At 39.3% G+C, this 24,258-nt stretch overlaps 4 protein-coding genes across 10 annotated transcripts in view; 3 read left to right on the forward strand and 1 right to left on the reverse strand.

The window, feature by feature from the left end:
* Positions 1 to 6,755, forward strand: part of LOC111344241 (rapamycin-insensitive companion of mTOR) — a 31,333-nt gene extending 24,578 nt beyond the window's left edge. For 2 of the 3 annotated variants that reach the window (XM_088738071.1, XM_088738069.1), the window contains exons 36-41: positions 290 to 2,329; positions 2,670 to 2,844; positions 3,824 to 4,060; positions 4,381 to 4,589; positions 4,829 to 4,967; positions 6,172 to 6,755. In XM_088738071.1, the coding sequence (XP_088594197.1) occupies positions 290 to 2,329; positions 2,670 to 2,844; positions 3,824 to 4,060; positions 4,381 to 4,589; positions 4,829 to 4,967; positions 6,172 to 6,231 (2,860 nt within the window). In that variant the 3' untranslated portion in view covers positions 6,232 to 6,755. The remainder of the gene's footprint in view (positions 1 to 289; positions 2,330 to 2,669; positions 2,845 to 3,823; positions 4,061 to 4,380; positions 4,590 to 4,828; positions 4,968 to 6,171) is intronic. The other variant, XM_088738070.1, reaches the window with a different exon arrangement.
* A 508-nt stretch (positions 6,756 to 7,263) lies between these two features.
* On the forward strand, positions 7,264 to 15,123 carry LOC111344235 (uncharacterized). Its single transcript, XM_022951444.2, has 10 exons — positions 7,264 to 7,514; positions 8,175 to 8,245; positions 8,709 to 8,754; positions 11,028 to 11,213; positions 12,034 to 12,089; positions 12,869 to 13,034; positions 13,121 to 13,154; positions 13,865 to 13,901; positions 14,253 to 14,381; positions 14,997 to 15,123. Exons 1-10 carry the CDS (start codon positions 7,428 to 7,430, stop codon positions 15,061 to 15,063), a joined length of 879 nt encoding a protein of 292 aa, XP_022807179.2. The 5' UTR covers positions 7,264 to 7,427; the 3' UTR covers positions 15,064 to 15,123.
* On the reverse strand, positions 14,414 to 18,646 carry LOC111344236 (protein peroxidase GPX7). 4 transcript variants are annotated; one of them, XM_022951446.2, is made up of 4 exons: positions 18,473 to 18,646; positions 17,050 to 17,355; positions 15,608 to 15,659; positions 14,414 to 15,145 (listed from the first exon to the last, which is right to left on the reverse strand). In XM_022951446.2, exons 1-3 carry the CDS (start codon positions 18,632 to 18,634, stop codon positions 15,612 to 15,614), a joined length of 516 nt encoding a protein of 171 aa, XP_022807181.2. In that variant the 5' UTR covers positions 18,635 to 18,646; the 3' UTR covers positions 14,414 to 15,145; positions 15,608 to 15,611. The 4 variants fall into 4 exon arrangements, with proteins under 4 accessions (XP_022807181.2, XP_088594453.1, XP_088594452.1 ...); XM_088738327.1 differs by lacking the exon at positions 15,608 to 15,659; XM_088738326.1 differs by lacking the exons at positions 14,414 to 15,145; positions 15,608 to 15,659 and adding an exon at positions 15,392 to 15,531.
* Positions 18,647 to 18,810: 164 nt separating this feature from the next.
* Positions 18,811 to 24,203, forward strand: LOC111344237 (cell division cycle protein 20 homolog). Of its 2 annotated transcripts, XM_088738325.1 has the most exons (8): positions 18,811 to 19,324; positions 19,534 to 19,665; positions 20,919 to 21,115; positions 21,509 to 21,603; positions 22,188 to 22,422; positions 22,923 to 23,048; positions 23,311 to 23,377; positions 23,577 to 23,668. In XM_088738325.1, exons 1-7 carry the CDS (start codon positions 18,898 to 18,900, stop codon positions 23,332 to 23,334), a joined length of 1,236 nt encoding a protein of 411 aa, XP_088594451.1. In that variant the 5' UTR covers positions 18,811 to 18,897; the 3' UTR covers positions 23,335 to 23,377; positions 23,577 to 23,668. The 2 variants fall into 2 exon arrangements, with proteins under 2 accessions (XP_088594451.1, XP_088594450.1); XM_088738324.1 differs by lacking the exon at positions 23,311 to 23,377 and having other exon boundaries at positions 23,577 to 24,203.
* Positions 24,204 to 24,258: the final 55 nt, after the last annotated feature.

Consider the following 24,258-nt stretch of genomic DNA (forward strand, 5'->3'; position numbering starts at 1 on the left):
CTTACTGATTGACTCGCTGACTATTGACTGACTTGCTTGCTACAGGCTTTCTGACCGACTGACTGACTGACTGACGGTTTTAATTACTGACCCTGACTCTCGAACTTGTTGACGCACTCACTTTCTGACTGATCGACTCGCTAACTATCTACTTTCTGACTGACTTGCTGACTCCTGACTTTCTGACTGACTTACGTGCTTACTTACTGACCTGCTCACTGACTGACTGGTTGATTAGTTGATTAGTTGATTGATTAAATGAATGATTTATTAGTTGATTGATTTATAGAACATGCTATTACGTCCTTGGTTTGATCGCAAAGACCCGTGAAGGTGCAGACATCCTTCGAGAGTTAGAATGGGAGAGCGTTCGACACATGGGCGAGGATAAGTGGCCAGTACTGGAGACATCACTTGAAAACAAAGAAGAGGTAGTTCCCCTCTCTTATATCTTAGAACCACAAAGCAAGCCAGCACCATCAGTGCTCTCAGGTATCAGCGAGACAGAACGTGCTGGAGGGATTTACTTAGGAGAAGAAAGCAAAGCTACAGAAGGGTCTACAGCATATGACAAGTTCAGCGGGATATATCTTGGAGAGGACAAGGGATCCAGCAGAAAGACATCCATCGAGGAAGCCAGTGAGGGAGGGATTTTGTCGCTGTGGTACAAAAATGCAGAAAGACGACGTAAGATAGCAAGTCGTGAAAGTGGATTTTACGACGAAAGAAGTGGGGTGTACCTTGGAGAAGAGTCGCCTTCGGTTTCAGAGCCTACAGATGAAGGCGTAATAACCCCTGCTCCAGGAGGAATCCTGGAGCGCCTTTTTACTGAAACTGGACTTGACCTGTCCGCGGTTAATAAGGAAAGTAAAATGTCACATCGAAGGAATTACAGCGAGGGAAATTTCTCTGTTGCAACTTTCGGCGAGAAAGATTCAACATTCGAGACGTTAGACGTGAAGCGGAGGGCGGTGTCCAATGTCGATCGCATCGGGTCTCCATTGAAATCCGTCAGTGAACATTCTGTTGACGATGTACGTGTGTCTAATGGGGTCGGTTTAAGGCCCTTTCATAAACACACTGGCAGCGCTCCTAGCGAGCATGTCCCTCAAATGGACGGGACGATGTCGGATGGGGATCGCACTAACCGTCGTTCTGTTTCCGAATCGATTGCTTACTCTGCGCTCAAACCGGAAATAAGGAACCGCATGGAAAGCGAAGTGACTGATATGTCATCGTTCCACGTGCGGTCCGGTAGTAACCTGAGCAGTGCGAGTGTGGACAGCGGCGACTTCTTGGAAATGTCGTATATTGCTTCTCGTAGCCGCACGAGCAGCGCGAGCGAAACTGGGGGCTACTTACAACAGGAGAGCCCAACAAGTCAAAGTTTGCTGAGTGTTAATTCAGACGACACCGCCAAGACCCTTGGCGAGAAGGACCTACTATTGGACTCCTCGGCGGACAGCCTTCAGGGGGGCCTCTTGTACGAGTCTCCCACAGCATACTCCTCGAGTGAGCTTTTAAGGCGCAGCTCAAGTCCTACGCAAGAAGATCGCAAACGCCTCCCAATCAACGAATTACTACAAAACGATCTCCAGTCGCGGCAGCGGAGTACAAGCCTCACGGAAAAGCGGCGCATGGGAAGTCCATCCCTCGGGATTATACCCGAAACTCGTAGCTCCAGTTTTAGCGGGAGTACAGATTTTTCCAAGATGGCAAGTAAAAGTCGCTCGAGTTCTGACGCCGAGTTGATGCATGTGTCTCCGGTGGAGAATTTAAACGATTTGCACGGTAGTAACAGAAGCTTGGCCGAAGTAAAAATCTTAAGTGATAAGACTATCGTCTTTCGTTCAGGAGTCGAAAGCAAAACCAGGGCAATGAGTGTGGACAGTGCCAGTTCAAGTGGCCTGAGAAGGGACAGGCTTTTAGTGAACAGTAGTCAAATAAGTGGAGACGAGTCGGATGGCAATGTCTCACGCAGCCGAGGCAGTTCCTTTGAAAAGGCGGACTTTGCCCGGAAACTGGGGCTTAAGTCTGGTGACTTGTCTCGCGTTCGGCGCACGCGCAGCACTAGCAGCGGACATTCGTCAAATGAGGGATTATCGCCGAAAAAGATTGTGAATAAAAATCGTTTATTCGGCTCAAATGAAAACAACACTGTGATTTCTGGTGACTTGCGACGGAATTCATCCGCCAGTTCAGAGGCCTCGCTTTTCACGAGCTCTCGTGATGCGTTTGGTTACACGGCGCTTAGCACGTTACGGCGTCAGAGAAGTTTTAATCGTGACCTGGAGAAGAAAGTGAATGCTTTTGGTACCACTAGAGCAGGGTGAGTCTATTTGATCCTTTCACTCGCAAAATCTGAAAGCTGATTCTTCCAACTGATTTTAGTAGATTTCTAATTTGGAGAATTTGGTATTAAATCTAATCAGTGCAGACCTCTTTTATAAATGGTAGGTCTGGTTGTCGGTATAAATCTACTAGCGTTCTATCACAAATGCTGCTATCTGATTGGTTATGCTATATGCTATCTATTCTGTGATAGATAGTGTAGAGAATTTCTTTCGTTTTTGAATATTAGATTACAATTTTCCTCTTCTTCTCCCCCCTTTGTAATCTTTTCTACAACAGACTTTATGGCTTTATTATTTGTTTGTTTTTCTCTCCAGCACTTTCCAGTTTCCGCGCTCCATGTCTGCTGCGGAATTCTCTTCCACCAAGCACGATAGTTTAGCCAGCATTTCCAGCGCTTTTGATTTCCGGCAGTTCAAATCGACGAACAAGAATATTGGAAATGAATTCCTTGGTCTTTGTCTTCCTCGTGATTTGAGCTCGCTCTTCCAGGTGAGTGCAGAGAAATAGCATTTTGAGCAAGTAACAAAGAGTCGTATGGTCATCAATATTGATATAATGCTGGACTGCAAATGCCTCAGTAAACCTCCGCAGAGAAATTTTTCTTTGTGATGCGCTGGGTTAGCGGTAATTCGAATGTCATTGTACCAATGGGCGGGACTTGAAATTACTGAAAGTGAATTTAGAAAGCTTTTATGAAGCTTTTGCTGGTTCATTGATGTATGCCTCAAAAGATCGTGTTTTGTCCCGGTCGAATGCAGTATCTGACCAACTGATTGGACAACCGACTGACTTACAGAATAAATGAATTCCTGAGTGAGTGGATAATTGACTAACTCTTTGGGTAACTGACTTACTGACTCACGGACTGTCTAACTGATTAGGGACTTCAAGCAGTCAGGACGGCAACGCCACGGAAGACGTCGATTAAAGAATGAGTTTTTACTTTTGGTTAGAATTTTTAAAATGGCTGCATGTGTTTACCGTCTCATAGGGCGCCAGACCTCAAACTCAACATAACGCGTAAAAGTAGCGTTGAATTCCAAATGTAAATTAAAATAATTTGCCGCCGCGGTTTCGCTTCGCAGACGACGCAAATTTTGGTGATTTCACGTTGCTGTTTTGCAAAGGACGGCTAAGAAATGTACAAAGTTTTAAAACGCACGTGCTGTGTTATTGTTCTGCCAATCTATTGTTTTTCCACGTTCTCGTTGCCGTCGCCGTCGTGGTTTGCTTAAAGTCCCTGTTGACTCACAGACTGACTGTCTGACTAACTCACTGACTCATCGACTCACTGACCCACTGTCTGACGGGCTAACGAACTCACTTACTGACTAATTGACTTTTTGACTGACTCACTCGCCTACTCACTCACAACAGACTGACTGAGTGTCGACTCACTGACTGAGTTGCTACCTGACAGCGTTTGCCCACGTAAAACTAATTGATTGGTTTGCCTGTTCGATTACAGACGGAACCATACGAGTTTCAAGGCTCTTGGGCGGACCATTTCGTGGCCGCACCTTCTCTTCTTCAACCGTTTGTTGTCAGCTCCACAAAACGAGAGAATCGTCCCAGCCACGATAAGTCACGCTGCCTTGGCTGCATGTACACAAACCGCGTTGGGACTGGAAGGGACAGAACAAAATCCTCAGATAACGTGAATGATGGAGAGTGGACGAAACTGCCACCTGTGATGGAAGCAAATGTAAGATGTTTTTTTTTTTTCTATTCGTTATGTCCTCCTGCAGCTGCTCTTTTATCTTGGATGAAAAAGTTTTACAAAAATATCCTCGAGTTCTAAGTTCGATTTGGACGTCCCCCCTTGCCAGTGCTACTTAATAACAAATCTTTGAACTAGAGTGGCAAGCAGCAAAGCCTCCTCGTTTGCATGCGTGACAGCGATGCCGAACTCTCCCGACTTTTTTCTTTAACGCACGCTTGTTACAAATGAATGAACCTTCCTTCGCCAACCTCTTCATTTGACTTTGTCTTTTGATCTGCTGAAGCCCTTTGTTTCGATTTTAGGCTGAAAGTGTCGACTCAACGATTGCCTTTTCCTTCGCCAAATCGGAAAGTGACTCTTCTGTAACAGCGACCAGCCTGTTAGCAAAAGGTAGTAAAGTGGATGAAAACACAACCGAAGGAAAGCGACTGTTTCGTGCAGAGATTCTGCGAATTGTGGCGTCTCTGAGCAGCGTAGTGGCTTCTCGAGCTCATCAGGAGGAACTTAATAAGTGAGAAATGTTTAATTTAAAGACCGGACATTTTTTATCGCTGGGGGAACAGGCGGGAGGGGGACGGGCGGGCGGGGGGACGGGCGGGCGGGGGGAGAGAGTGGAGGATTTCAAAAGTGTCACATTTAAAATACCGTAGTAGTAATCCCCCGAACTTTGTCGAGTATTTATTCTAGGAGGCTCTTTGATGCTAGTGGCGAAGACAGCATGTTACTTAGTTTTTTTTTTTCCCCTTACAGGTTAAGAGAGAAGTGCTCTCATTTGTTTCAAGATCTGTGTCTGTACTGTGAAGTGTGTGAAGTCTTGGCTTTGTACAAATTCAAGCTTCACATCAGGAGATTTATCCAGGGACTTTTCGCTAATGTTAACTTTGACCCGGTGAGTCAACTCTTTTCTCCGCTTATTATTAAGATGATATTCAGAGCGTCACACAAGATGGGCTTAACTTTTTGGTTTAAGCCCGCGAATGAAACCCTGACGAGTGACCATAAACGTAAAAACTTGTGAGCTTTACTTTCATGTGACGCTTTGTATGGCACTTCATTAGTGACTATGAAAGGTGTAGCGAATGCACCGGTATCATTTCTCAATGGTTACCCGAACCATGCATTTTATTCTTGACCAGTGGTTACAAAATTACACTACACTAAATCTAACTACCCACAATAAATGACAACTTTTAAACGAAATAAACCTGGCGAAATGAAAGCTTAAAATATACCTGAAGGTGTGGATCTGAAGGAACACGAGACGAAGGACGACTAACATACAACGACGAGTACGTAACAATAATGAAACTTGTCGCGCGAAAACTAAAATATATACTGACGCGAGGGGACTGAACCCTACTATGTGGATAGGCCGCTGACCCTCAAAATTTGTTGTAACAAGAGGTGTAGTGTCATAGCTACTACACATTAGCGTCATATGGCACCGTTTATCTTTCCATAAAGAATTTTTTTCTTTCGGTGGAATCTGTTAAAAAGAAATCCATAGAGTGGGACTCTTAGTGCGTTAAAAATCCAAAAACGAAAAAAAGAGGCTAGGATCCAAAGTCCATAGAAATATGTATTTAAAAAAATATATGTTTAAATAACCACGGCATTCGTATTAAGTAAAAACTAAGAAACTTCTTAAAAATTCCAAACTGAGAGACAACAAAAAGCAAAAACCATCTAACTTCGTAAAATCAAACAACGAACGGTACTCGAAAAAATTTTCCACGTCAATTTTCAACGTCATAGTTAACGTTCTTTAAATTTTTTAAATTAGCCAATCATGTTCTTTGACGTGATTGGCTAATTTATAAAATAACGAGCGCTGCGCTTGAATACAAAAAGAATACAAAGCGGGGGAGGGGGAGGGAACAATTCTAATTTAAAATTCAAAACGAAAATGATATTTATTACAGTTTACTTATAGCCGACAACTCAATTCCCAAAGGTTGCTCTGAATCCTTAGCACCTTTCTTGCGTTGGTGAATGTATCTTCCTGAAGGTACACTATTCTTCTTGCCTGCCTCTGACGTTCTTCGTTGGGTGGAGTTTTGTATTGAACGACTCGATTTTTTTTCTCATTGTAGATCATCGAGCAGGCAGACCTAGTCCTTGGTAGAGAACAGAGTGACTCTTCCTCTGCGTGACTGGACATCATCTGCGTGACTGGACATCATCTGCGTGACTGGACATCATCTGCGTGACTGGACATCATCTGCGTGACTGGACATCATCTGCGTGACTGGTTAAGCTCTCTCAACCGAGTGCGTGACTGAATTCTGGACCTTGTTCGCGCAGTATTCCAGAGGCCGTGAAAGATTTTACCACCAAATCAGAGGATCCTTTATATCCTTATTCCCTTGGAAATTCACAAAGACTGATCATAGGAAAATATGGCACAGAGTGCATTAAGTAGAGGAGAATGTTCGTAGTGATAACACGATTAAACTACTGTCTTTAATCCAACTACACAGATCTTTTTCTCCGTGTGGGAAATATGACTAATCTAGCATCAGGATGAAACACACACTCTAACGAAAGAAACTGTAAATATAATCAGGTTCACAAGCTTTACAGCTTTAAAAATTATCGTTTTTAAATAAAGATTGTGTATGTGTAGGTATGTATTTACTGTGAGATGGAAAGCGAGATTAAAGATCTTCCATTTTAAGTCTTTTGGTGTTTATTTTTTTCTTTAACCTACTGTCACGATAGTGTTGGCAAAGGTGGAGGGTTTCAAATATGTTTTATCATAAGAGCTTGAGTCTTCAGTGGATGATAGCCAGCGGTATATAAACCTTGAAGAAAATTCATGAGGTTTGTTCTGCAATGCTGGTTGAGCAGATATTCAGAACTATATTCAATCGATATTATGACCTTGTCGGGAATCGTAGCAGGGAGTTTTGCTGGATTTTCATTTCATTTTCAGGCGGTTTTTGGGATAAACGGAAACTCAACCGCATCTTTCGTGGCCTGGAAGATCTGGAATTAAGGCTACATATGTCTGACTAATAATTGCTTGTTTATGTTGAAAAAATTGTAGCTTTTTCTTTTTCCGTTGAGTGCCAGTCAGTTCGTCACTAAAAAGTATGCTTTTTCAGGCTCGCGGCTAAAAAAATTATCACTGGTCCGACATGACAAACTACTGCGGTTGAGAAAAAGGTACTGAGGACAAGCAGCTCGCGCTTCACCGAAAACAATTCGAGTTTGTGACGTCACGATAGCCTCGAACTTTAAAAACACAACACGATAATTATCAATCTCTTCACTTCTCGGCGGGGGAAACTGTTGTGGTTTCATTCCAATTTTTTTTTTCTATGATTTTAGCCTGAAGAGCTAAAACATGGAGGATTGCGAAGAACTGACTTTAACCAAAATTTACATGGCTAGAATGAGGATGAAAAAACTATTTCAGCCTACTCCGTGCCTGGTAAGATTTTAAGGTTTTATTTTTTATCTAAACTGGTGTGTTATATTTACTGTTCATAGAGTGTTTAAGATCGCTTAGATGTTGAAGTAATTGGTACGGTTAAAGCAAGCTGTATTGCTCTTTTTTCAGTAAATATGATTCGGCAGGTCCATCGTATAGCGTGATTTTCGGGAAAAATACTACGAAACTCGCAAAATATCCGCATGTATTACAAGTACGGAACCACTGAATAAGTTGTACAGAGCGCTTTTCGATTGAATGTCGTAAAACCACGACCAAAGTAATAACAACGGCCAATCAGAAGAAGGAAAAATATATTTAAGATCCAATGAGAACTCAGAGTAAAAACAAGCAAACTGCCTAAAACGAGGGAAAACAAGGGCGACCAAGTCGTCAGTGAATGGTTGCAGCTTTGCATCTGATTGGTTGAGAGAGTGGCGCAAGTTTTCCGGACCGATCACACAGCGAAGTAAGACAAAACCAAAACAATCCCGGATTACTTTCGACATCAAGCTGAAAATTGCTCTAATTATAACGCTATCAAATTATAGGAAAGGCAGATAAGAAAGGAAGTCTTTGACCAGAAGCTTTCATGGGAAAATTAAAATTATCATTTATATACGCATTATCTGTTTAATTTTTATCTTTGTCTCTTGACAGATGACCTGTTTTGGAGTTGATGTCGGAATTCATGTCCTCTTGAAAGAGGAGAATCTTTCCCCAACCGGCAGGTGTTTATAATGTGGAAACACCTCTTAAAGGACCCATACCCCCCCTCCTAAACACACACGCACGCAGGCACGCACACACACACATACACACACACACACACGCACACACACACACGCACACACACACGCACACACACACGCACACACACACACGCACACGCACACATACACGCACACATACACGCACACACACACGCACGCACACACACACGCACACATGCACGCACACACGCACCCACACACACACATACAGACACACAATCGAAATACACTCCACAACTTTTACCGTGTAAGCTTCTTCTTAGGAGCAAAAGCGAGGGATATCCCCTTAATAGACTTGTCCTAAAGAAGACGTTCTACTTTATCACCATCACATTTGTCATGATAAATTGCAAGTTTGTCTAGTTGCGTTTAATTTTGGCTTCATCTTCTCTCATTAAATTATTATCTTTTGATTCTACAGTTACTTTGACAGAGCAGTTCTTAACTCTCTCTTAGTTTTACCAGAGGTAAGAAAACTATGATCCAGTAAAACATAACGCGAAAATTTTGAATTGGGTGTAAAAAGAAAACCAAGATTGCTTCGATTATTGATTTTCTTCATTTTTACTTCACTCACAAAACTTCCTTACCCCTCCTCCGAAGCAGATTATATTTGTCACTTAAGCCATTACCGATGATTTCAAATTTCTCGCTGAGGCATTCGGCTAAGAGCCGATACTTCAAGCTTTTGTGCTCTCAACAAAAGAGCCAAACAAAGAAAATGAACATAAATCATGCGTCTTTTAGCCCTTTGTCAGACCGGAATCGGACACAAAGTTAGGCTCGATTACCAGCCACTGTTCGGGAACCATAGCCCGCGCTCCTCTTCTCGGGAAGGAACGAAAAAGACCGGACTCGAGAGGGTGGGGAAAATCGAGCTTGACCCAAGGACTTGATATGCTTTGATTGGTCTAGATAAATCACACCATCCTAATAGCCAATTAGATGCAAACCTGAATCAATCGCTTTTTGGTCACGTTTTCCCGCATCTTACCTCGTTACTCGTGTTCACTTTACGTTCTAATTCTCAAGTGTTAGGTATCTCTCGCTAATGAAAGAGCAAATGGTTACGTTGGTCGTGCGAGAATTGGCACAATATCATGGATTGCGCCAATTCTCTCACGGCCCACGTATGCTTTCACTTACACATTCGTCATGCTGGAAAAATAATGCTCGAACCCAAGATGCATAGAGCATCAAGCATCCATGACGTAATGACAAAACTCTAACACTCAAGTTTCTAATTCCTCATATTTTTTTACAAGGGAAAGAACGTCTCTGATTAACCGCTGTGCTAAATTTCGATCATAAAAGCATGGCATAACTGATAGATCATTTAGTACGAGAGCTATTATTGGTTAATTTACCGGGTAGTATTTTTCGCTGTTTGGCCCTCTAAATTCAAAAGCTTGCTTAAATTGGGTTTTTTCCCGATCAATTTTAACTCAGAGATGTCGTGGACATTTTACCAACCTTTTTCTCCCAGAACGTACTCTAAGTTACCGATCCTACTTTTTTTTTCTTTTTTTTTTTTTTTGCTCGGATTAATGGCCCACGTTAGTAACTTAAGTACAGTCGCAACTCGGTTATCCGGACCTCGATTATCCTGATTTATTGTTTATCCAGACTTTTTCTCTGGTTCCAATTTTTTCTCGAATATTTATCAGTCATGATCAAGATCGTAGCCGCATTCTTTTTAAAACTACAGCATTGAAAAGGGAAGTGAAGGCGGTGTTCTTCTTTAAGAGAAACTCAATTACTTCAACGTTTTAGGCCGATGTAAAAACATTTTTCATTCATATTGATTGTTAATACACATGTGTAGAGGTATTCGCGTACGACAGTGTAGACCAAATCTTTTCCAAACGATGTGTAATTTTTTTGTTTCAGATTAAATGTGGCAGTTTCTTAATTTAATCAGTTTTTGTTCCTCATTAATATTAATATTCTCGATTGTCCGAACCCTCGATTATCCGGACTATTTCGTCTAGTCCCAACTAGCTATAGTCCGGATAATCGAGGTTCGACTGTGCGGAACTTTAACTTGATTGATAAGAGGTATTTAGTATAATTTCAGAGCTGAGCAAAGAGTTTCCAGCAATCTGATTGGTCGAGCGATTCCTTATATGACGCTATATAAACTGCTCCACGCGGTTTATATAAAATGTTAAAATAAAAAGTTAATAAATGTTACTAAAATGTTATGATTTTAGAAAATTCTCTGTTGTTCAGCTCTGAAATTATACTAAAACAATTATTAGCCTCAGATTCGGTGAATATTGTCGAATAATCCCCACGACTTCGTCACGGGGATTATTCGACGATATTCACCTCGCCTTCGGCGAATAACTCAATTTATTAAAAACTGGATCATTGGATAATGCAATTCAAGACTTTTTATTGGCTTAGCCATCATGGTATATCAGCCAATATACCATAATCTACAAATATGGTAAGCGTACGCGTCAGCTTAAAATCAAAAGGGAGCTAAAAAATCCAGTTTCTTCTTAGAAAACAATTTCTTGAGGGCGTTTTTAATAAAACAATTATTCCACTCGCGCTTGTTGGATATGAGATGATTATAGCCAACTCGGCGCTACGCGCCTCGTTGGCTATCTATCATCTCATATCCAACGCGCGCTCGTGGAATAATTGTTAAATAGACCCCACTCTGACACCAAGTTATCTTTATAGTATAGCAATTTCTTCTTTCTTTTTCTCCCTCCCTGTTGACCTGCAGGATCAGAAACGTCGAGGAGTTATCACGGCGTCAGAATGCTGGCCCTTTATCCGAGCACTGTTCTATTACGGACCCAAACTCGGGGTACCCTTGACAGTAGTAGTCCCCGTACGAAGTAAAATTCAGGAACAGTTGTTGAGCAAACCTGGAAAGAACATTGTGAGCTGTGGGAGAGATTTGGATGAGGTATCAAAGGCATCTATAGTTAACTGACTGTTTTTATCATGAAACAAAACAATGCACTACCACCACTGGAGTTTGGAAAGACAAGTCTTTGAATGGTTATAAAAGTATTATAGTGAAGAGAGCAAAGACGTCAAAGGAACCAAAAAACAAAACCAGCAATATCAACAACAATGACAAATAGATGAGACGAAGGACAATATGATTCTTTGGTTCACAAAACAGTGATTTAACAATTTAACTCTCACTAGTGATTGATGTGTAACTTCTCCTATAATGTCCTCGCTTTATCCAGCAAATAAGCAATGAGAATACTCAAACTTGTCAGGTAGAAGTTGTTATCTTGATCTAACACCAAATTCTCATAACTAATTTGCAAGAAAATGTAGAGCAGCTAGGGGGAGGAAATTTAAACTCAGATCTCGGGAGTTAAAGGGTAAAAATTTCTTTTTTTTTATCTGTAAATGTCTTTTATTCAGTTTGAATTTGACTGCACAATAAGGCCATAAAATTACGTTTATTATATTTGAATTGTCAGTCAAATTAAAAAGAAAATCATATCGGTTTATTGACCTACAGCCAAGAATAACTGAGGAGCAGCAAAATTAAGTTATTAAAAGCGAAACCAAAACCACTTTAGATAAAAACACAATTTAAATCTTACCAAAAGAAGCGAACGTTGTTAACTTGAAATAACAAGTTCCCTTGCATGAAATAATAAGTTCCAAAGAAGTTTAACTAAATTAAGGCGTTCAGCGCACACTCTTTGGTTGAAAGCTTTCCTGGTAAATTATACGTTTATTTTCTCAATTATTTCAAATAGGCAAAGAAGTACGCGGAGGAGGTTGGAAGGGGCGTTAGACTGGAATATATAGATAGGTAGGTAGTGAAAAATGAGGAAAATCAGATGCACGTGGGTTATGTCAATAAAAGAAGTAAATGAATAGCTACGATTGGCGTACCCGTGGAGATTAGTGCCGCAGATTGTAGAAAATCTCTTTCGTTTTTGAATTTTGAATAACAATTTTCCCCTAACCTCTCCCCCATCTGTATTCTTTTTGTATTCACGCGCGGCGCGCATGATTTTACAAATGAGCCAAACGCGTCAAAAAACTTAACCTTGACATTGAAAATTGACCTCGGCATTTTTCTCGTGTATCTTTTGTTGTTCGTTTTTACGGAGTTAGCCGTTTTTGGGGTTTTCGTTCAAGCTAATCTGCCATCCCTTAGTTTGTAATTTTAAGAAGTTTCGGAGTTTTTATGTAATCTGAATGTTGTGGTAATTTTAACTCACAATCTATTTAATACATATTTCTACCGATTTTGGACTCTAGCTCCTTACACCGATAAATCCGATAAATCCGATTTCGCAAAAGTGAGGGATAATATTCGTTTTATTAGGTTTAAAAACGCAAAAGTCTCGGTAAGAGGCGGTAATCTTTATCCAGAAAAATATGGATAGCTTTAAATTAAGGAATCGAAATTTCTGCTCCCACGTCTGTACTGCGCCAAAGTGCTCTCTCGGTTTCTTTGGACGATTAAGATTACTTCATATTTGCTCTATAATCCCTTTAAATTTTCTTCTAATGTGTCTTTATACAACATTTTATTTAAAGAGAAATTCAAGCTTGTGCATGTTCTCTTAATTATTTTCTTAGTGACCACAGCCCCACCATGCTAGTTGGTCTGGGTACCCTGGGGCTCGAGATCCTAGAACAATGTAACTGTAACTTGGACGCAGTCGTCGTTCCTGAAAGTGACGCAAACCTTGTTAGAGCGTTAAGATATTCTATAAAAAGTATTTTCCCCCACATCAAAGTAATGGTAAGTGAGGACATAAATCGCTTTAAGACTTGAGGTTGTTTTTACACCGTTTTCTTGGCCTGCTATACAAAACATTCTTTTTGCAGGGTATACAGGTTAAGGACAAAGAGCGGAAAAGAGGTACGTTGCGTATATTGTCTCCTCCGAGCGCGGGAAAACAGGTGAACATGTGATACTGACCGATAAGGCTTTGTTTGATATGCTTTTTCCTGATTGGCTGTCGACTTTTTCAAATTAAGCTCTGATTGGTTGGACAACTTTGCAAGTGCTTTTTAGTAGATTATAGTTACTTCAAATGACTGTGAATATTTGAAAATCATATTTGTGAACTGCTGATTAAAAAATGAATATGAAAGCGATCTTTACTTACGTTATATGTTAGCCTTCCCCTATGGCGATCTCTCTTAACGAAGTGCTGGAAAAGTCTTGCATAGAAATTTGAATTGGGATGATCGGTTGAAGCTCACTGATTAAGGCTGTAGAATTGATTATCTCGCTTAATTAGAATACTAATATAATGCATGGGGCTTTGAGTGAAAGAGAAGGAAAACATATACGCTACCTTTTCTTAGGTCATGTGCTAATCAGGTGGCACCGGTGAACAATTGTAAGAAAGTTGAATTGTTTATAACAAAGTGTGTAATCATCTTGATGGACATAACATAATACAGAACTCTATTGTAGAGCCAAGGTGATGGGAAGAAAAGAAAATCGAGCGGTTACCTATGTAATTTTCAAGTTTAGGTAATCTCGCGTCAGTCGGCAGACACTTCCACGTAAAACCTTTTATTAGGTAAGGTAACAATCTTCGCTTTGCTTCTTCCTGCTAGACTCGACTGATGCTTTAAACAATGCACTTGAAATCAGGTAAACGTTACCGGCGAATTTAATCTCGGCCATGTTAAGGCTACGATTAATTTCTGACAGTTAAAGTTAGCAGAAAAAACTTTTTACAATTAACTTTTTTTTACGATCAGTGGTTAAAATTTGTCAATTCTTATGCCTATCTGTTAATTTTTCCCTTTTTTTTTTGGCTAATCGTTAACCCCATAGAGACCCTCATAAGATCACAATAAACAGGGTGAAACAAGAATTAATCTTTGCCATTTCCAAAAAAACAGCAAAGTTATTTACGCCTCCAAGTCCAGAAATGAATGAAAATTGCAATCCCCCTCAGATTTAATTCAGATTTCATTTTCTTCTTTTTGCTAAAATCAGTGACGCGGACCTCTTAAGGACAGTTTTGCGAGTTTTGGCAGAGAAAGGTGTCCTTCTCAGTAAAGAGGGGGTGTCAGGATTAGCGGCTGTGTTGGCCGGGAAACTTACCCAGCTAAGAAATGGACCGCGGTAAGTGATGTGTAAATCATGATCAACCTATATACGTTTATGATAGATTTATTAAGACCGTATTTGTCTAAAGAGATGAAAAATTCCGTTCGGCTTACAGCTGTAATAGAGGGTTTCAATGGGGGTGACGGGGTTTTGCGGTAAATGGTTAAAATTTTGGCCATTTACGGCAATCGGTAATATCTTTCCGTTTTTTCATGGTGATCACCATAATTTTTTTTTCGTTCGACTTTTTTTTTTTTGACCAAAGCTTATTCAGCGGTAGTAATTTCATTTGAAAAAGTACACAAGATCAATTAATCTACTCAAAGAACATCACAAAAACTTCAGAATTTCTAAATCGGTGATTTTCATTGCTTTAATTCCAAGCGGAAATTCGACTTCTTTAAAGTTCGCTCTTCCCCTCTCTTACCAATTCGTAAGCTTAATATCTTGTACGCTCAGAATGATTTACTTTACAGATGTGACCTGTTCATCTAAATTACAATTTTGTTGAATTAAGATAAAATCACTGAAAGAGACTGTTTTGAAATATTTTACTGAACTGCGATTGGAAACGAAACAAATCCTTAACTGACTTGCTCTCCGTTTGATAATTGTTTTCACTTCTTACAGCATAGTGGTGGTGTCTTGCGAGTCCTGGTTACCCAGTCTTCTACAGTTGGAACAACTCACCAATTAAGGCTTGGTTGCTAGTGATAAATGACTAAGTGTCCCCACCCCTATTGCTACGCACGTGCTCGTTGAGTGACTGACGTAGATTACTGAGGACAGAATGGGAAGGAAAAAATATTACCGCCACTAGACAGAAAGACGAGTCGCACAAAATTGTTCGTTTGGACAATTTTAACGTGAGAGCTTGCAGTATAAGCGAGCGTAACTCTTGAAAAAAAAAAAAAAACCTTACAAGATTGGCACCAAAAATCAAAGATACTCTCATCAGGCAACGCGGGAGAGGCTTTGCAGTAGCTATAAGCTCCACAATGCTTTATCCTGATTTGTTACTTATAGAAAAATTTTACATAATGGCAAACCGATTTACTAACTTAAGGGTACTCTTTTGTCTCCTCAAGAAGAGATCTTAGACCAACTAGTTCAGAAGATATAACTTATGAGTTCATGACAACTGTTTTTGCAGAAGTGAAGTGACCTGTTATGAAAAAAATTGGCGAAAAGGGTCAAATCAGCAGAGAGTAGTATGACAGTTAATTTAAAATTATACTTACAGGCTCACAAAAATACCATTAGCTTTGAGCTCCTAGACAGAAATCTGTAACTCCGTATTATAAATGAAGATTTAAAATCATTGTTAAGATGTTTGTGAGGACGTCTTGAAGTACATGATATTTCCATGAACTTTACATGAATTGTCTGATTGAACACAGTTTCGAAAGACATTGCTTGAGAGGACAGCTAAGGGAGGTATAACACTTAAATCAATGATGAAATTATCCATTTATCAATTTGAAACTTTAACATCCCATTGTTCAACCCAAAGGCATTTGACTGCTGTCCATGCTCAAGGAGAGAATTTGATAAAAAGGCCTTCCCACATCACCCCACCGGGTAATGGGCTCCTGACCCCACCCAGTCAAGGTTAAAATTTCCCACCCCCCATTGAGTCCTAGGGGTGGCTTGTGGGGTTACCATTGTGATTTTAGGGTGCCAAATGGTGCTATTAGTAATTCATTTAAAACAATGAATTTCTAGGGTTGGCAATCATTTCCTTTATTCTCAATATCTGTATTGCTGTGCAGAGCAACTAAATGCTGGTCACTCTTAAGATTTAGTGTAGGTAATCACACGATTTCAAGTGCAATTTGGAATAAATAAGCACGAGTAAATTTTTTCAAAGACTAACAAAATTGCATGAGCCCGTAGGGCGAGTGCAATTTGTGGTCTTTGAAAAAATTTACAAGTGCTTATTTATTCCAAACTGCACGAGAAAATCATGTGATTATCTATTAATAATATACATGAAAAAAAATATGAGGTAGCTTCTCATAACTACACAAAAGAAAAGCGCGTGCATCACGTGCAAAAATAATTTATTCAAACCCTGCAAGTGACATTGACCCTGACATTGACCTTGACATTGACCAATCATTCTGACCAATCAGGATGTCTGGTTTGTTTCTTTCTTTGCACTGAATTAACTCTCTTCTGCACTGAATTAACTGAAAACTGCATTCATCTTAACCAATCAGAACTGAGAAATTTTTTCATGTATATTATTAGCCATGAAATAGTGTAGTTCAAAGCCCAGGTACTCACTTTATTACCTTACATACCCAGACATACCCTTTTCTGTAGTTAATTATTGTACCTTTTTTTGCAATTGTTGCCTAAAAAAAACTCAGTCTGTCTTGCATAAGTATTTTTCGTTTTCTAAGGTCCATCATTTCAGAAAAGGTATTGATGAAAACTGAATGAAAACAAAATGTATCTTTTTTTATTTTTTATTTTGGTAAATTCAGATGAACTGTGACTTTAATGTTGCAAAATTCCCTCTTTTAAAGTTAGAGCTACATCATAGTTCCTTATAAACATTATAGACTTCATATTCATCAGTTATTGCCATATTCACATATTTGTTGATAAAATTCTCCAGAGCCAAAGGTGAATAATGTTGACTCCAAAATTGAATCACTTTGCCTGCTCTACTCACAAGATATTTGGCAAAATTCCATTGTGGAGCATATTTCACACTTGCATAAAGGTACCTGTACAAAGGATGGGCTTCTCTTCCAACAACCTTGATCTTCGAAAACACTGGAAAGTTCACATTGTATTTGTTTTTCACAAATCTAGCAATGCCGCTATTCCTTAAGGGTTCCTGTTTGCCAAACTGATTGCACGGAAATGCAAGGATGTTGAAACCATGGCTATCAAACTTTGTCTGTAGTTCAACCATTTCTTTATAATGCTGATCTGTGTAACCACATTCACTGGCAACATTCACAATCAACAACACCTGCAAGTAAAAAACACAAACAGCTGATTGAGGAAACTGAAAATTCAGGGTTTTGTTGCATGCAAATGCACTGAGGCTGTTCAAAAGAGGTATTTGCTCCAGAAACCACGTAGTTTAAAAAAAATCTCCATTAAAAATAACATTGCATAACAGGATAGATTCTGTTTACAGATTCCAAAGAGTTACATAATCTTTCCAAAATTGTTTTCAAATGTATCAAAACTGCAAAGCCTAACTGGATTTCAACCATGTTCGACCATCATTTCTGGACAGCTAAGTTATTCTTTGGAATCTCCAAAGCAATTGGTAAGTGGTGATTTTTTTAACTACAAATGGTGGAGATAAAATGTGTTCTTTCGCAGATACTTCTTTCTGCCTTAGGAGCTGGGAGACACTTAAGCATGAGATGTTATCACAGTTTCCAAAGGATATGCTGCATTCCTTTGGGGATGGGATACTTGTCCGTGATAGGTCATTTTCCCCTTCCCACCCACCTGCCCCCCCCCCCCCTATCACTACCACCAAACATCAATTCGCCCAAGAATGCAATTTCCCACAGATTGCTATCTTCGTCTGCACAGTCTGTAGTACAGTGTACTTAATTCTGAACCTCTGTGTCTTCGTCACAGACCTACATGCATGAACATTAGCCCGACTTTCTACTGCATACAATTTGAAATATCGAATGCTGAGCAAATTTGAGATCAGGATCGATAAGAGAAACCAAGGATGTTACCAGAATAAACAGGCAAACAACTCTGTAGAGCCCTTTAAAGACAAAAAAATTTCCAGTCCAAGCTGGAACGTGTGGATAGCCAAACAAGTCCGAAAGAGCTCTTGTTACGTGGCAGAAACATTCTTAAAGTTCCATTTGTGACAACAAACAACAAACAGACATTGTAAATCGTACGTGAGCAAAATCATTTTTCGAGCTGATTCTCCTGAATCGCTGTATAGAATACGACTGCCGAATTCTATCCTTGGGGGAGGCTGTATATGACAGAATCATGCGAAGGAAATAATTCACACGAACTAAATATGAAGGACTACATACAATATACAGCTGTAACTTGGACATCGACTCGAAGAATATAGATTCTTTTTGCAAAATACTGACCTTTCCTTTAAACACACTCATTGGTACGATATTTCCCTTTAAATCTTCCACATTTAAAGAATAGAAATCCGAAGATTCGATCAAATCTGTTCCGAAGCCAAGCAGCAAAATCATGCCGAACTGCCAGACCTCCATTTTACGGGAATTTTTCGAATTTGTCATTTCCTTTCGATCAGTGTAGGAAGGAGACTAGAACCGAAAACCTGTTGCCACGACAACGTTACAACGAACATCTGTTTTAAGCTGTCAAAGAGATGGCCAATCAGAGTAGGAATATTTTTAATCATCCAATCAGAACTAAATTTTTCAAACTGAGCGCGTCATTTCAAATTTACGAATTTGCATGTTTTGTCAAGAAACGCTAATTTCTCACGAACTCTTTTTGATGTTAATAGCCAAATTTATTCCACGATCTGCAAAGAATCATGTCGCATTTTAGCTTTCAAACTGAAGTGAATGATCTCCTGAGACTCGACGCTCCTATCAGCAAAGGGCCGGCTCCGCGATGGCAGAGAAAGTCAACAGAACGTCGCGGTTCCAGCGCCACTTCCTCCACACCGCTTCGTAACTCTGCTAGGTTAAACTTGACTAAGACTCCATCGAAAACACCAAAATCTCTCAAGAAAACGCCCAAGACACCTTCAGAGGACAGATTTATTCCAAATCGAAGCGCCATGAATTTCGAAGCAAGTTATCACAAGATGATATCAGCTGATAACGAGAACGAAGAAAACGAATATATCAGTCCTTCGAAAGCCGAGTTTAAAAAAAACATGGCTGAAAACCTTGGTATCAACGAAGCTAATGCTAAAATTCTTGCTTTCAAGAGTAAGGCACCAACGCCGAGAGAAGGTAAATAATATAATACTTGCAAAGTGGTGTTCAATGAAAGTAAACCCGCGATCAGATGTTTGATCACATCGCTCTCCAATTTCACATACAAATTGACATGTCGTTATGTTTTACTTTCTATTGATATGGACAAAGATTTATTGATCGAATAAATGTGGATGTGTTGCTTCTTGCATTGATCTTCTTCACCGATCTTCTTTTTTTTTCAGGCCACTTAAATGATCTACGCGTGTTATACAGTCAGAACAAAACTCCATCCACTTCTTCGAAGAAGAACACGAGGCATATTTCTCAAGTTCCTGAGAGAATACTAGACGCACCCGATCTGATCGACGATTACTGTGAGTTACTGAAGAAATAAGTTATCAGATTGTAATCGATGAAACGTAGTTTACTTCGGTTTTATTTTATTCTTGACTCTCGCACGCTGTTTACTAAAAAGTATGTTCACTGTAGACAAATTTGAAGGTCAAGTTCAAGTTCATCATTGCTCTTTCTTCAATGTCAGGGTCACACGTGGACCAAAGCCACTGAAGTTCTCCGCTCCTGTTAAATAAAACAGCCTGACAAAAAAGCTAAGCTAGCTATGATAATGAAAATCAATCAAAGCAAGATGAAAAGTTACTTGAATTCTTTGATTAACATCTCGCCAAAAGAAGATTTACTGCCTTTGTGTGACATTTAGCACAGCTGTGTTTTTGTGACATCAGATTTGATGGCTTTCAAATGTGGTGGACCAATCATATAAGAAATATAGTTACCATGGGAGATTACCTTCAACTTGACCTCGGAAACTCTGAATACTTGAAATAGATTTTGGAATATTGTCATGACAGAACAAGTTACTTGGATTTTAAGAAACTGAACTGTACAATTTGCAATAACTGCAATTTTTTCAGGTTTCTGGTTTGCTCACATGCCCTGGTTTCAGCATTATTGGTCTTGAAAGAAGGAATATTTTCTAAATATCTTAAATGTTCGTGGTTTCCCAGAGTTTGACATTTAAACCAAGGGCCACATATAAAAGTACCTTGATTTTAAAACATTTACATCTGAACCTGTAATCTGCATTTCAGCTTATTTGCACTGTGGTAGCACCTCACTCGCCTTAGCTAACACAAGCTTCTGCAGTGTCAGTTCACAAGTCCCAACCCTTATCCCATTCAAGAAACCCCTGCCGATAGTGGCAAACAATTAGCACGAGGAGAAAGAAAAAAAATATCAAACCGAAGTCATCAGTATGCATATTCTCATACATTTCCTAAGGAGCTTACAAGGAGAATTTGCTAAGCAATCAAAAGCTACTTTAGTTGTTGATCATTTCCTTTATTCTCATGACCATAATGTGTGATTCAGGGGTGATATTGTAAGGAGAAATTAGATGCTAGTCACTGTTTTGAGTTAAAGGGTCAATACCCCAAAATGCGTCATCTCAAGGAGACTGGAATGAACTGACTGACAGCTTAGGATCTCCTAACGGCTGTTGGGAGAAATTTAATGCTCAGCACTCCTAATGGGTTCAACGTTGGCGGGTAGTGTTCCTTATTTTGTGTACAGTGCTGGACTGTAAGTGTGTTACTTCTTGTTTTTTCAGATTTGAATCTCCTAGACTGGAGTTGTAACAACCACTTAGCTGTCGCACTTGGTGGTTTTGTTTACTTGTGGAATGCAGCTTCGGGTGATATTGTACAACTGTGTCAAACTGAAACACCTGATTGCTACATTGGAGCTGTGTCTTGGATTAAAGAAGGAAATTTCATTGCCTTGGGAGACAGTAGTGGTACTGTGCAGGTACCCAACCATTCCTTTTGTATTACCTACAACCCTTCTATCAATTCCCAAGATCTGAACAAACAACAACTCCATATCACCACGAAACTTGAAAAACCAGGAAAAATTTAATTTGTTTCTTTCAAAACAATTGTGTGCCAGCAAATCTCCAACCTCAAGTTGATAATTGTTGAGGATTTTGGAACCTGATTTGATATTTTGCTCGGACAGCATATTGTGACATTCTGTTGCTGCATTCCTTGAGTTCATGGTCTCGTTAAGTTTCACAGTAAATGTGGATTAGGGGTTTGAAAAAAAAATGTAATTTTCCTTATTGTTTAAATCTGGGATCAAAGAGGGTACGTGCTGTGGTTTACCCAATAAGTTAACCAACACATGCTATTTATCCTACAGTTGTGGGATGTTGAGCAACAAAAACGCGTGCGCAGCATGTCAGGGCATTCTGCTAGAGTTGGTTGCTTGTCATGGAACTCGTATATTCTATCAAGGTGAGTTTGCAAAAATTGAACTCTGAAGAACTCATTGCCCCATCCGTTAGTTATGGATAGTATTATATTTAAGGTGTTTTGATGTGGTAGTCTAGCACAGCCCCTCTGTTTTTTCAGTTGCCTGTACATGTCACTCATATAGGCCCTCTGCCAAAAAATCACGATCGAATGAAATTCAATGTAAAAATAAGGCAGAGTGAGCTAGAGTAGCTTTATACCTGTAATTGAGTTTTAAGTTACGTGTTGTAACCTATACAGCAGTCCTCTTTGCAAAATGCAAAGAATTTCTTCCAATTGTACACCTTACTTGTATGCAATTGCACTCTGCTACATTAGTAAAGAACCATCTTTCAAACACATAGGTTTCCTTCAGTCATATTTCCTTATTCTTCTGTTTTCATGATATCTTCTTATCTTCCATTTTCTCTTTTCTTTTTTTTCCATTCTCTTTTCTCTCTTTTTGTTCCATTCCTTTTCCCCATTTCTCCTGTTCTTTGTTCCTCTCTTCTTTACACATTTCCTAAATAAGCCAATGATAAAATTGAAATATTATAATTGTTATTTTGTTTATTTTTAAATATCAGTGGGAGCAGAAGTGGTGCCATACACCATCATGATGTCCGTGTTGCCAATCATCAAGTGGCAACACTTGCCAGGCATACACAAGAGGTGTGTGGAATGAAATGGTCACCTGATGGTAAATACCTTGCTAGTGGGGGAAATGATAATCTGTTGGTGATATGGGATGCCAATGTGAACACAAACAATAACTCCAATATGCCACTGTTTACCTTAAACCAGCACCAAGCAGCTGTTAAGGTATGTATCCAACCTTTTATTTTCTTCATATATCAATTAAATGTTCCCAGATTTTTAAATTAATTTTAAAATGGAGTAAAATTGAATCAAATTATTTCCTTTCATTTTTTTGTCTGATTTTCAATCATTCTGTCGTCATACATGTTATACTCATGGTGTGGATGAACAGGTAGTCTGGTCCAGGAATTCAGTAAGAAAAACAAAGTGTGATCATAGTAAAAAGTGTAAGGAGTGAAAAAATTAGGGAGGTTTGTGTTGAACACAATGCAGCGACTCGATCCTCCTTTTCTCAGCTGCATCACTAACTTCACTTAGTTTACTTTAATGCTCCATTTTACCACCTGAATGTTTCAAACAGGCTTATTTCAAGGGGTTACCTTGTTAGCTTGTCCCATGTTTTGATCATAATATTTTATTGACTGTCTGCTGAAATACCAAAAGAATGAAATATCATGATAACAATATCTTGGTCCAAAAAAAAATTCCTGGTTCATTTTCAGGCACTAGACTGGTGTCCATTTCAACGTAATGTACTTGCTAGTGGTGGCGGAACTGCTGATCGGCACATTAGATTTTGGAATGTTAGTACTGGAAACTGTCTCAGCAGTGTTGATACTCATTCACAGGTAATTCACCTGCCAGAGACCCTAATATAGTTAGACATATTCTCCATCTTTACAGTACTGTTCTAAAATGCTGAAAAGGAGAATGTTTAACACATTAAATTACCCAATATCTCATTGATCAGTGACTCTCCTTACTGTCTCTCGTGAAATTCTTGTCATGTTAGTTTGGAGAAATTGGCAGTGGATCAACAAATAATTGCATGACTGACATTTGTCTTTATTCTCATCACTTGCCTGCTTGACATTGTTTCCATGATGTAAGGAGAAATGCTGTCTTGGTCACTGAGCAAAGCAGGCTAAACCACGGGAGTTAATCCATGTGGCATAAGGTAACCATCACTACATCCCATTTCAGTCTACAACTGACCCACCTTATTGAACAATGACGGATCTTCAGCATTATGGCCTTCATACAGGGACTTTTGTTGCTTAGCTTGTGTGGGACAGTATAAGTCATAATAAGTGAAGGTACAAAAAAATGCAGCAATCAGAATGAGGCTTGGTTATAATCTTCTTCATATTTCCCAGGTGTGCTCCATATTATGGTCAAAAGAATACAAGGAACTTGTCTCCAGCCATGGTTATGCGCAAAACCAATTGACTGTCTGGAAGTATCCATCGATGGTTAAAGTAACTGAGCTGACGGGTCACACATGTCGCGTTCTCCACATGGCTATGAGTCCAGACGGACAGACAGTCGTCTCTGCTGCTGCCGATGAAACTCTGAGGATATGGAAGTGCTTTGCTTCTGATCCTGTAGCCAAGAAAAAATCAAAGCCAAGTGTGCCAACTGGGTCGTTGGTACATAGAGGCATTCGTTGATGACTAAAGTTCCATAGTTATATAAAAAAAGTTATCAAAATTTGAATTATTAGGTGAATATTTTTCAATGACTGTTGTCGTGGAGTTTCTCTCTATGTTTGCAACATGTTACTATGGAGTCATTGTTGACAGACAGAATAATTATCTGGTCATATTTTTATAATATTTATATATCACTGGCTTACAAAAACATTCATGACATTTTGCCTTCATACAAAAATTTTGTTAACTAATTAGTTGCTATAAGAATCAACTATAGCCTGCAAAGTTAATTAAAAACATTTTAGAATACAATTTTAAATTTCTAATAAAAGTTGTTTTTTATATTATTGATCCCTTGCGAGGTGAAAATATTTTTTACAAATATACAATGGTCATATGTTAGCAC

This window comes from Stylophora pistillata, chromosome 11, assembly GCF_964205215.1.
Source record: "Stylophora pistillata chromosome 11, jaStyPist1.2, whole genome shotgun sequence".
Taxonomy (NCBI): Eukaryota; Metazoa; Cnidaria; class Anthozoa; order Scleractinia; family Pocilloporidae; genus Stylophora; species Stylophora pistillata.

Coding starts and splice junctions, on each gene's coding strand:
- LOC111344235 (XM_022951444.2), top strand. CDS start 7,428: ATGGAGGATTGCGAAGAACTGACTTTAACCAAAATTTACATGGCTAGA. Junction 8,246..8,708: donor AATCTTTCCCCAACCGGCAG/GTGTTTATAATG, acceptor TTGATTCTACAG/TTACTTTGACAGAGCAGTTC. Junction 12,090..12,868: donor AGACTGGAATATATAGATAG/GTAGGTAGTGAA, acceptor TTATTTTCTTAG/TGACCACAGCCCCACCATGC.
- LOC111344236 (XM_022951445.2), bottom strand. CDS start 18,634: ATGACAAATTCGAAAAATTCCCGTAAAATGGAGGTCTGGCAGTTCGGC. Junction 17,356..18,472: donor TGAGTGTGTTTAAAGGAAAG/GTCAGTATTTTG, acceptor TTTTACTTGCAG/GTGTTGTTGATTGTGAATGT.
- LOC111344237 (XM_088738324.1), top strand. CDS start 18,898: ATGTCGCATTTTAGCTTTCAAACTGAAGTGAATGATCTCCTGAGACTC. Junction 19,666..20,918: donor CGATCTGATCGACGATTACT/GTGAGTTACTGA, acceptor TTGTTTTTTCAG/ATTTGAATCTCCTAGACTGG. Junction 21,604..22,187: donor AACTCGTATATTCTATCAAG/GTGAGTTTGCAA, acceptor TTTAAATATCAG/TGGGAGCAGAAGTGGTGCCA.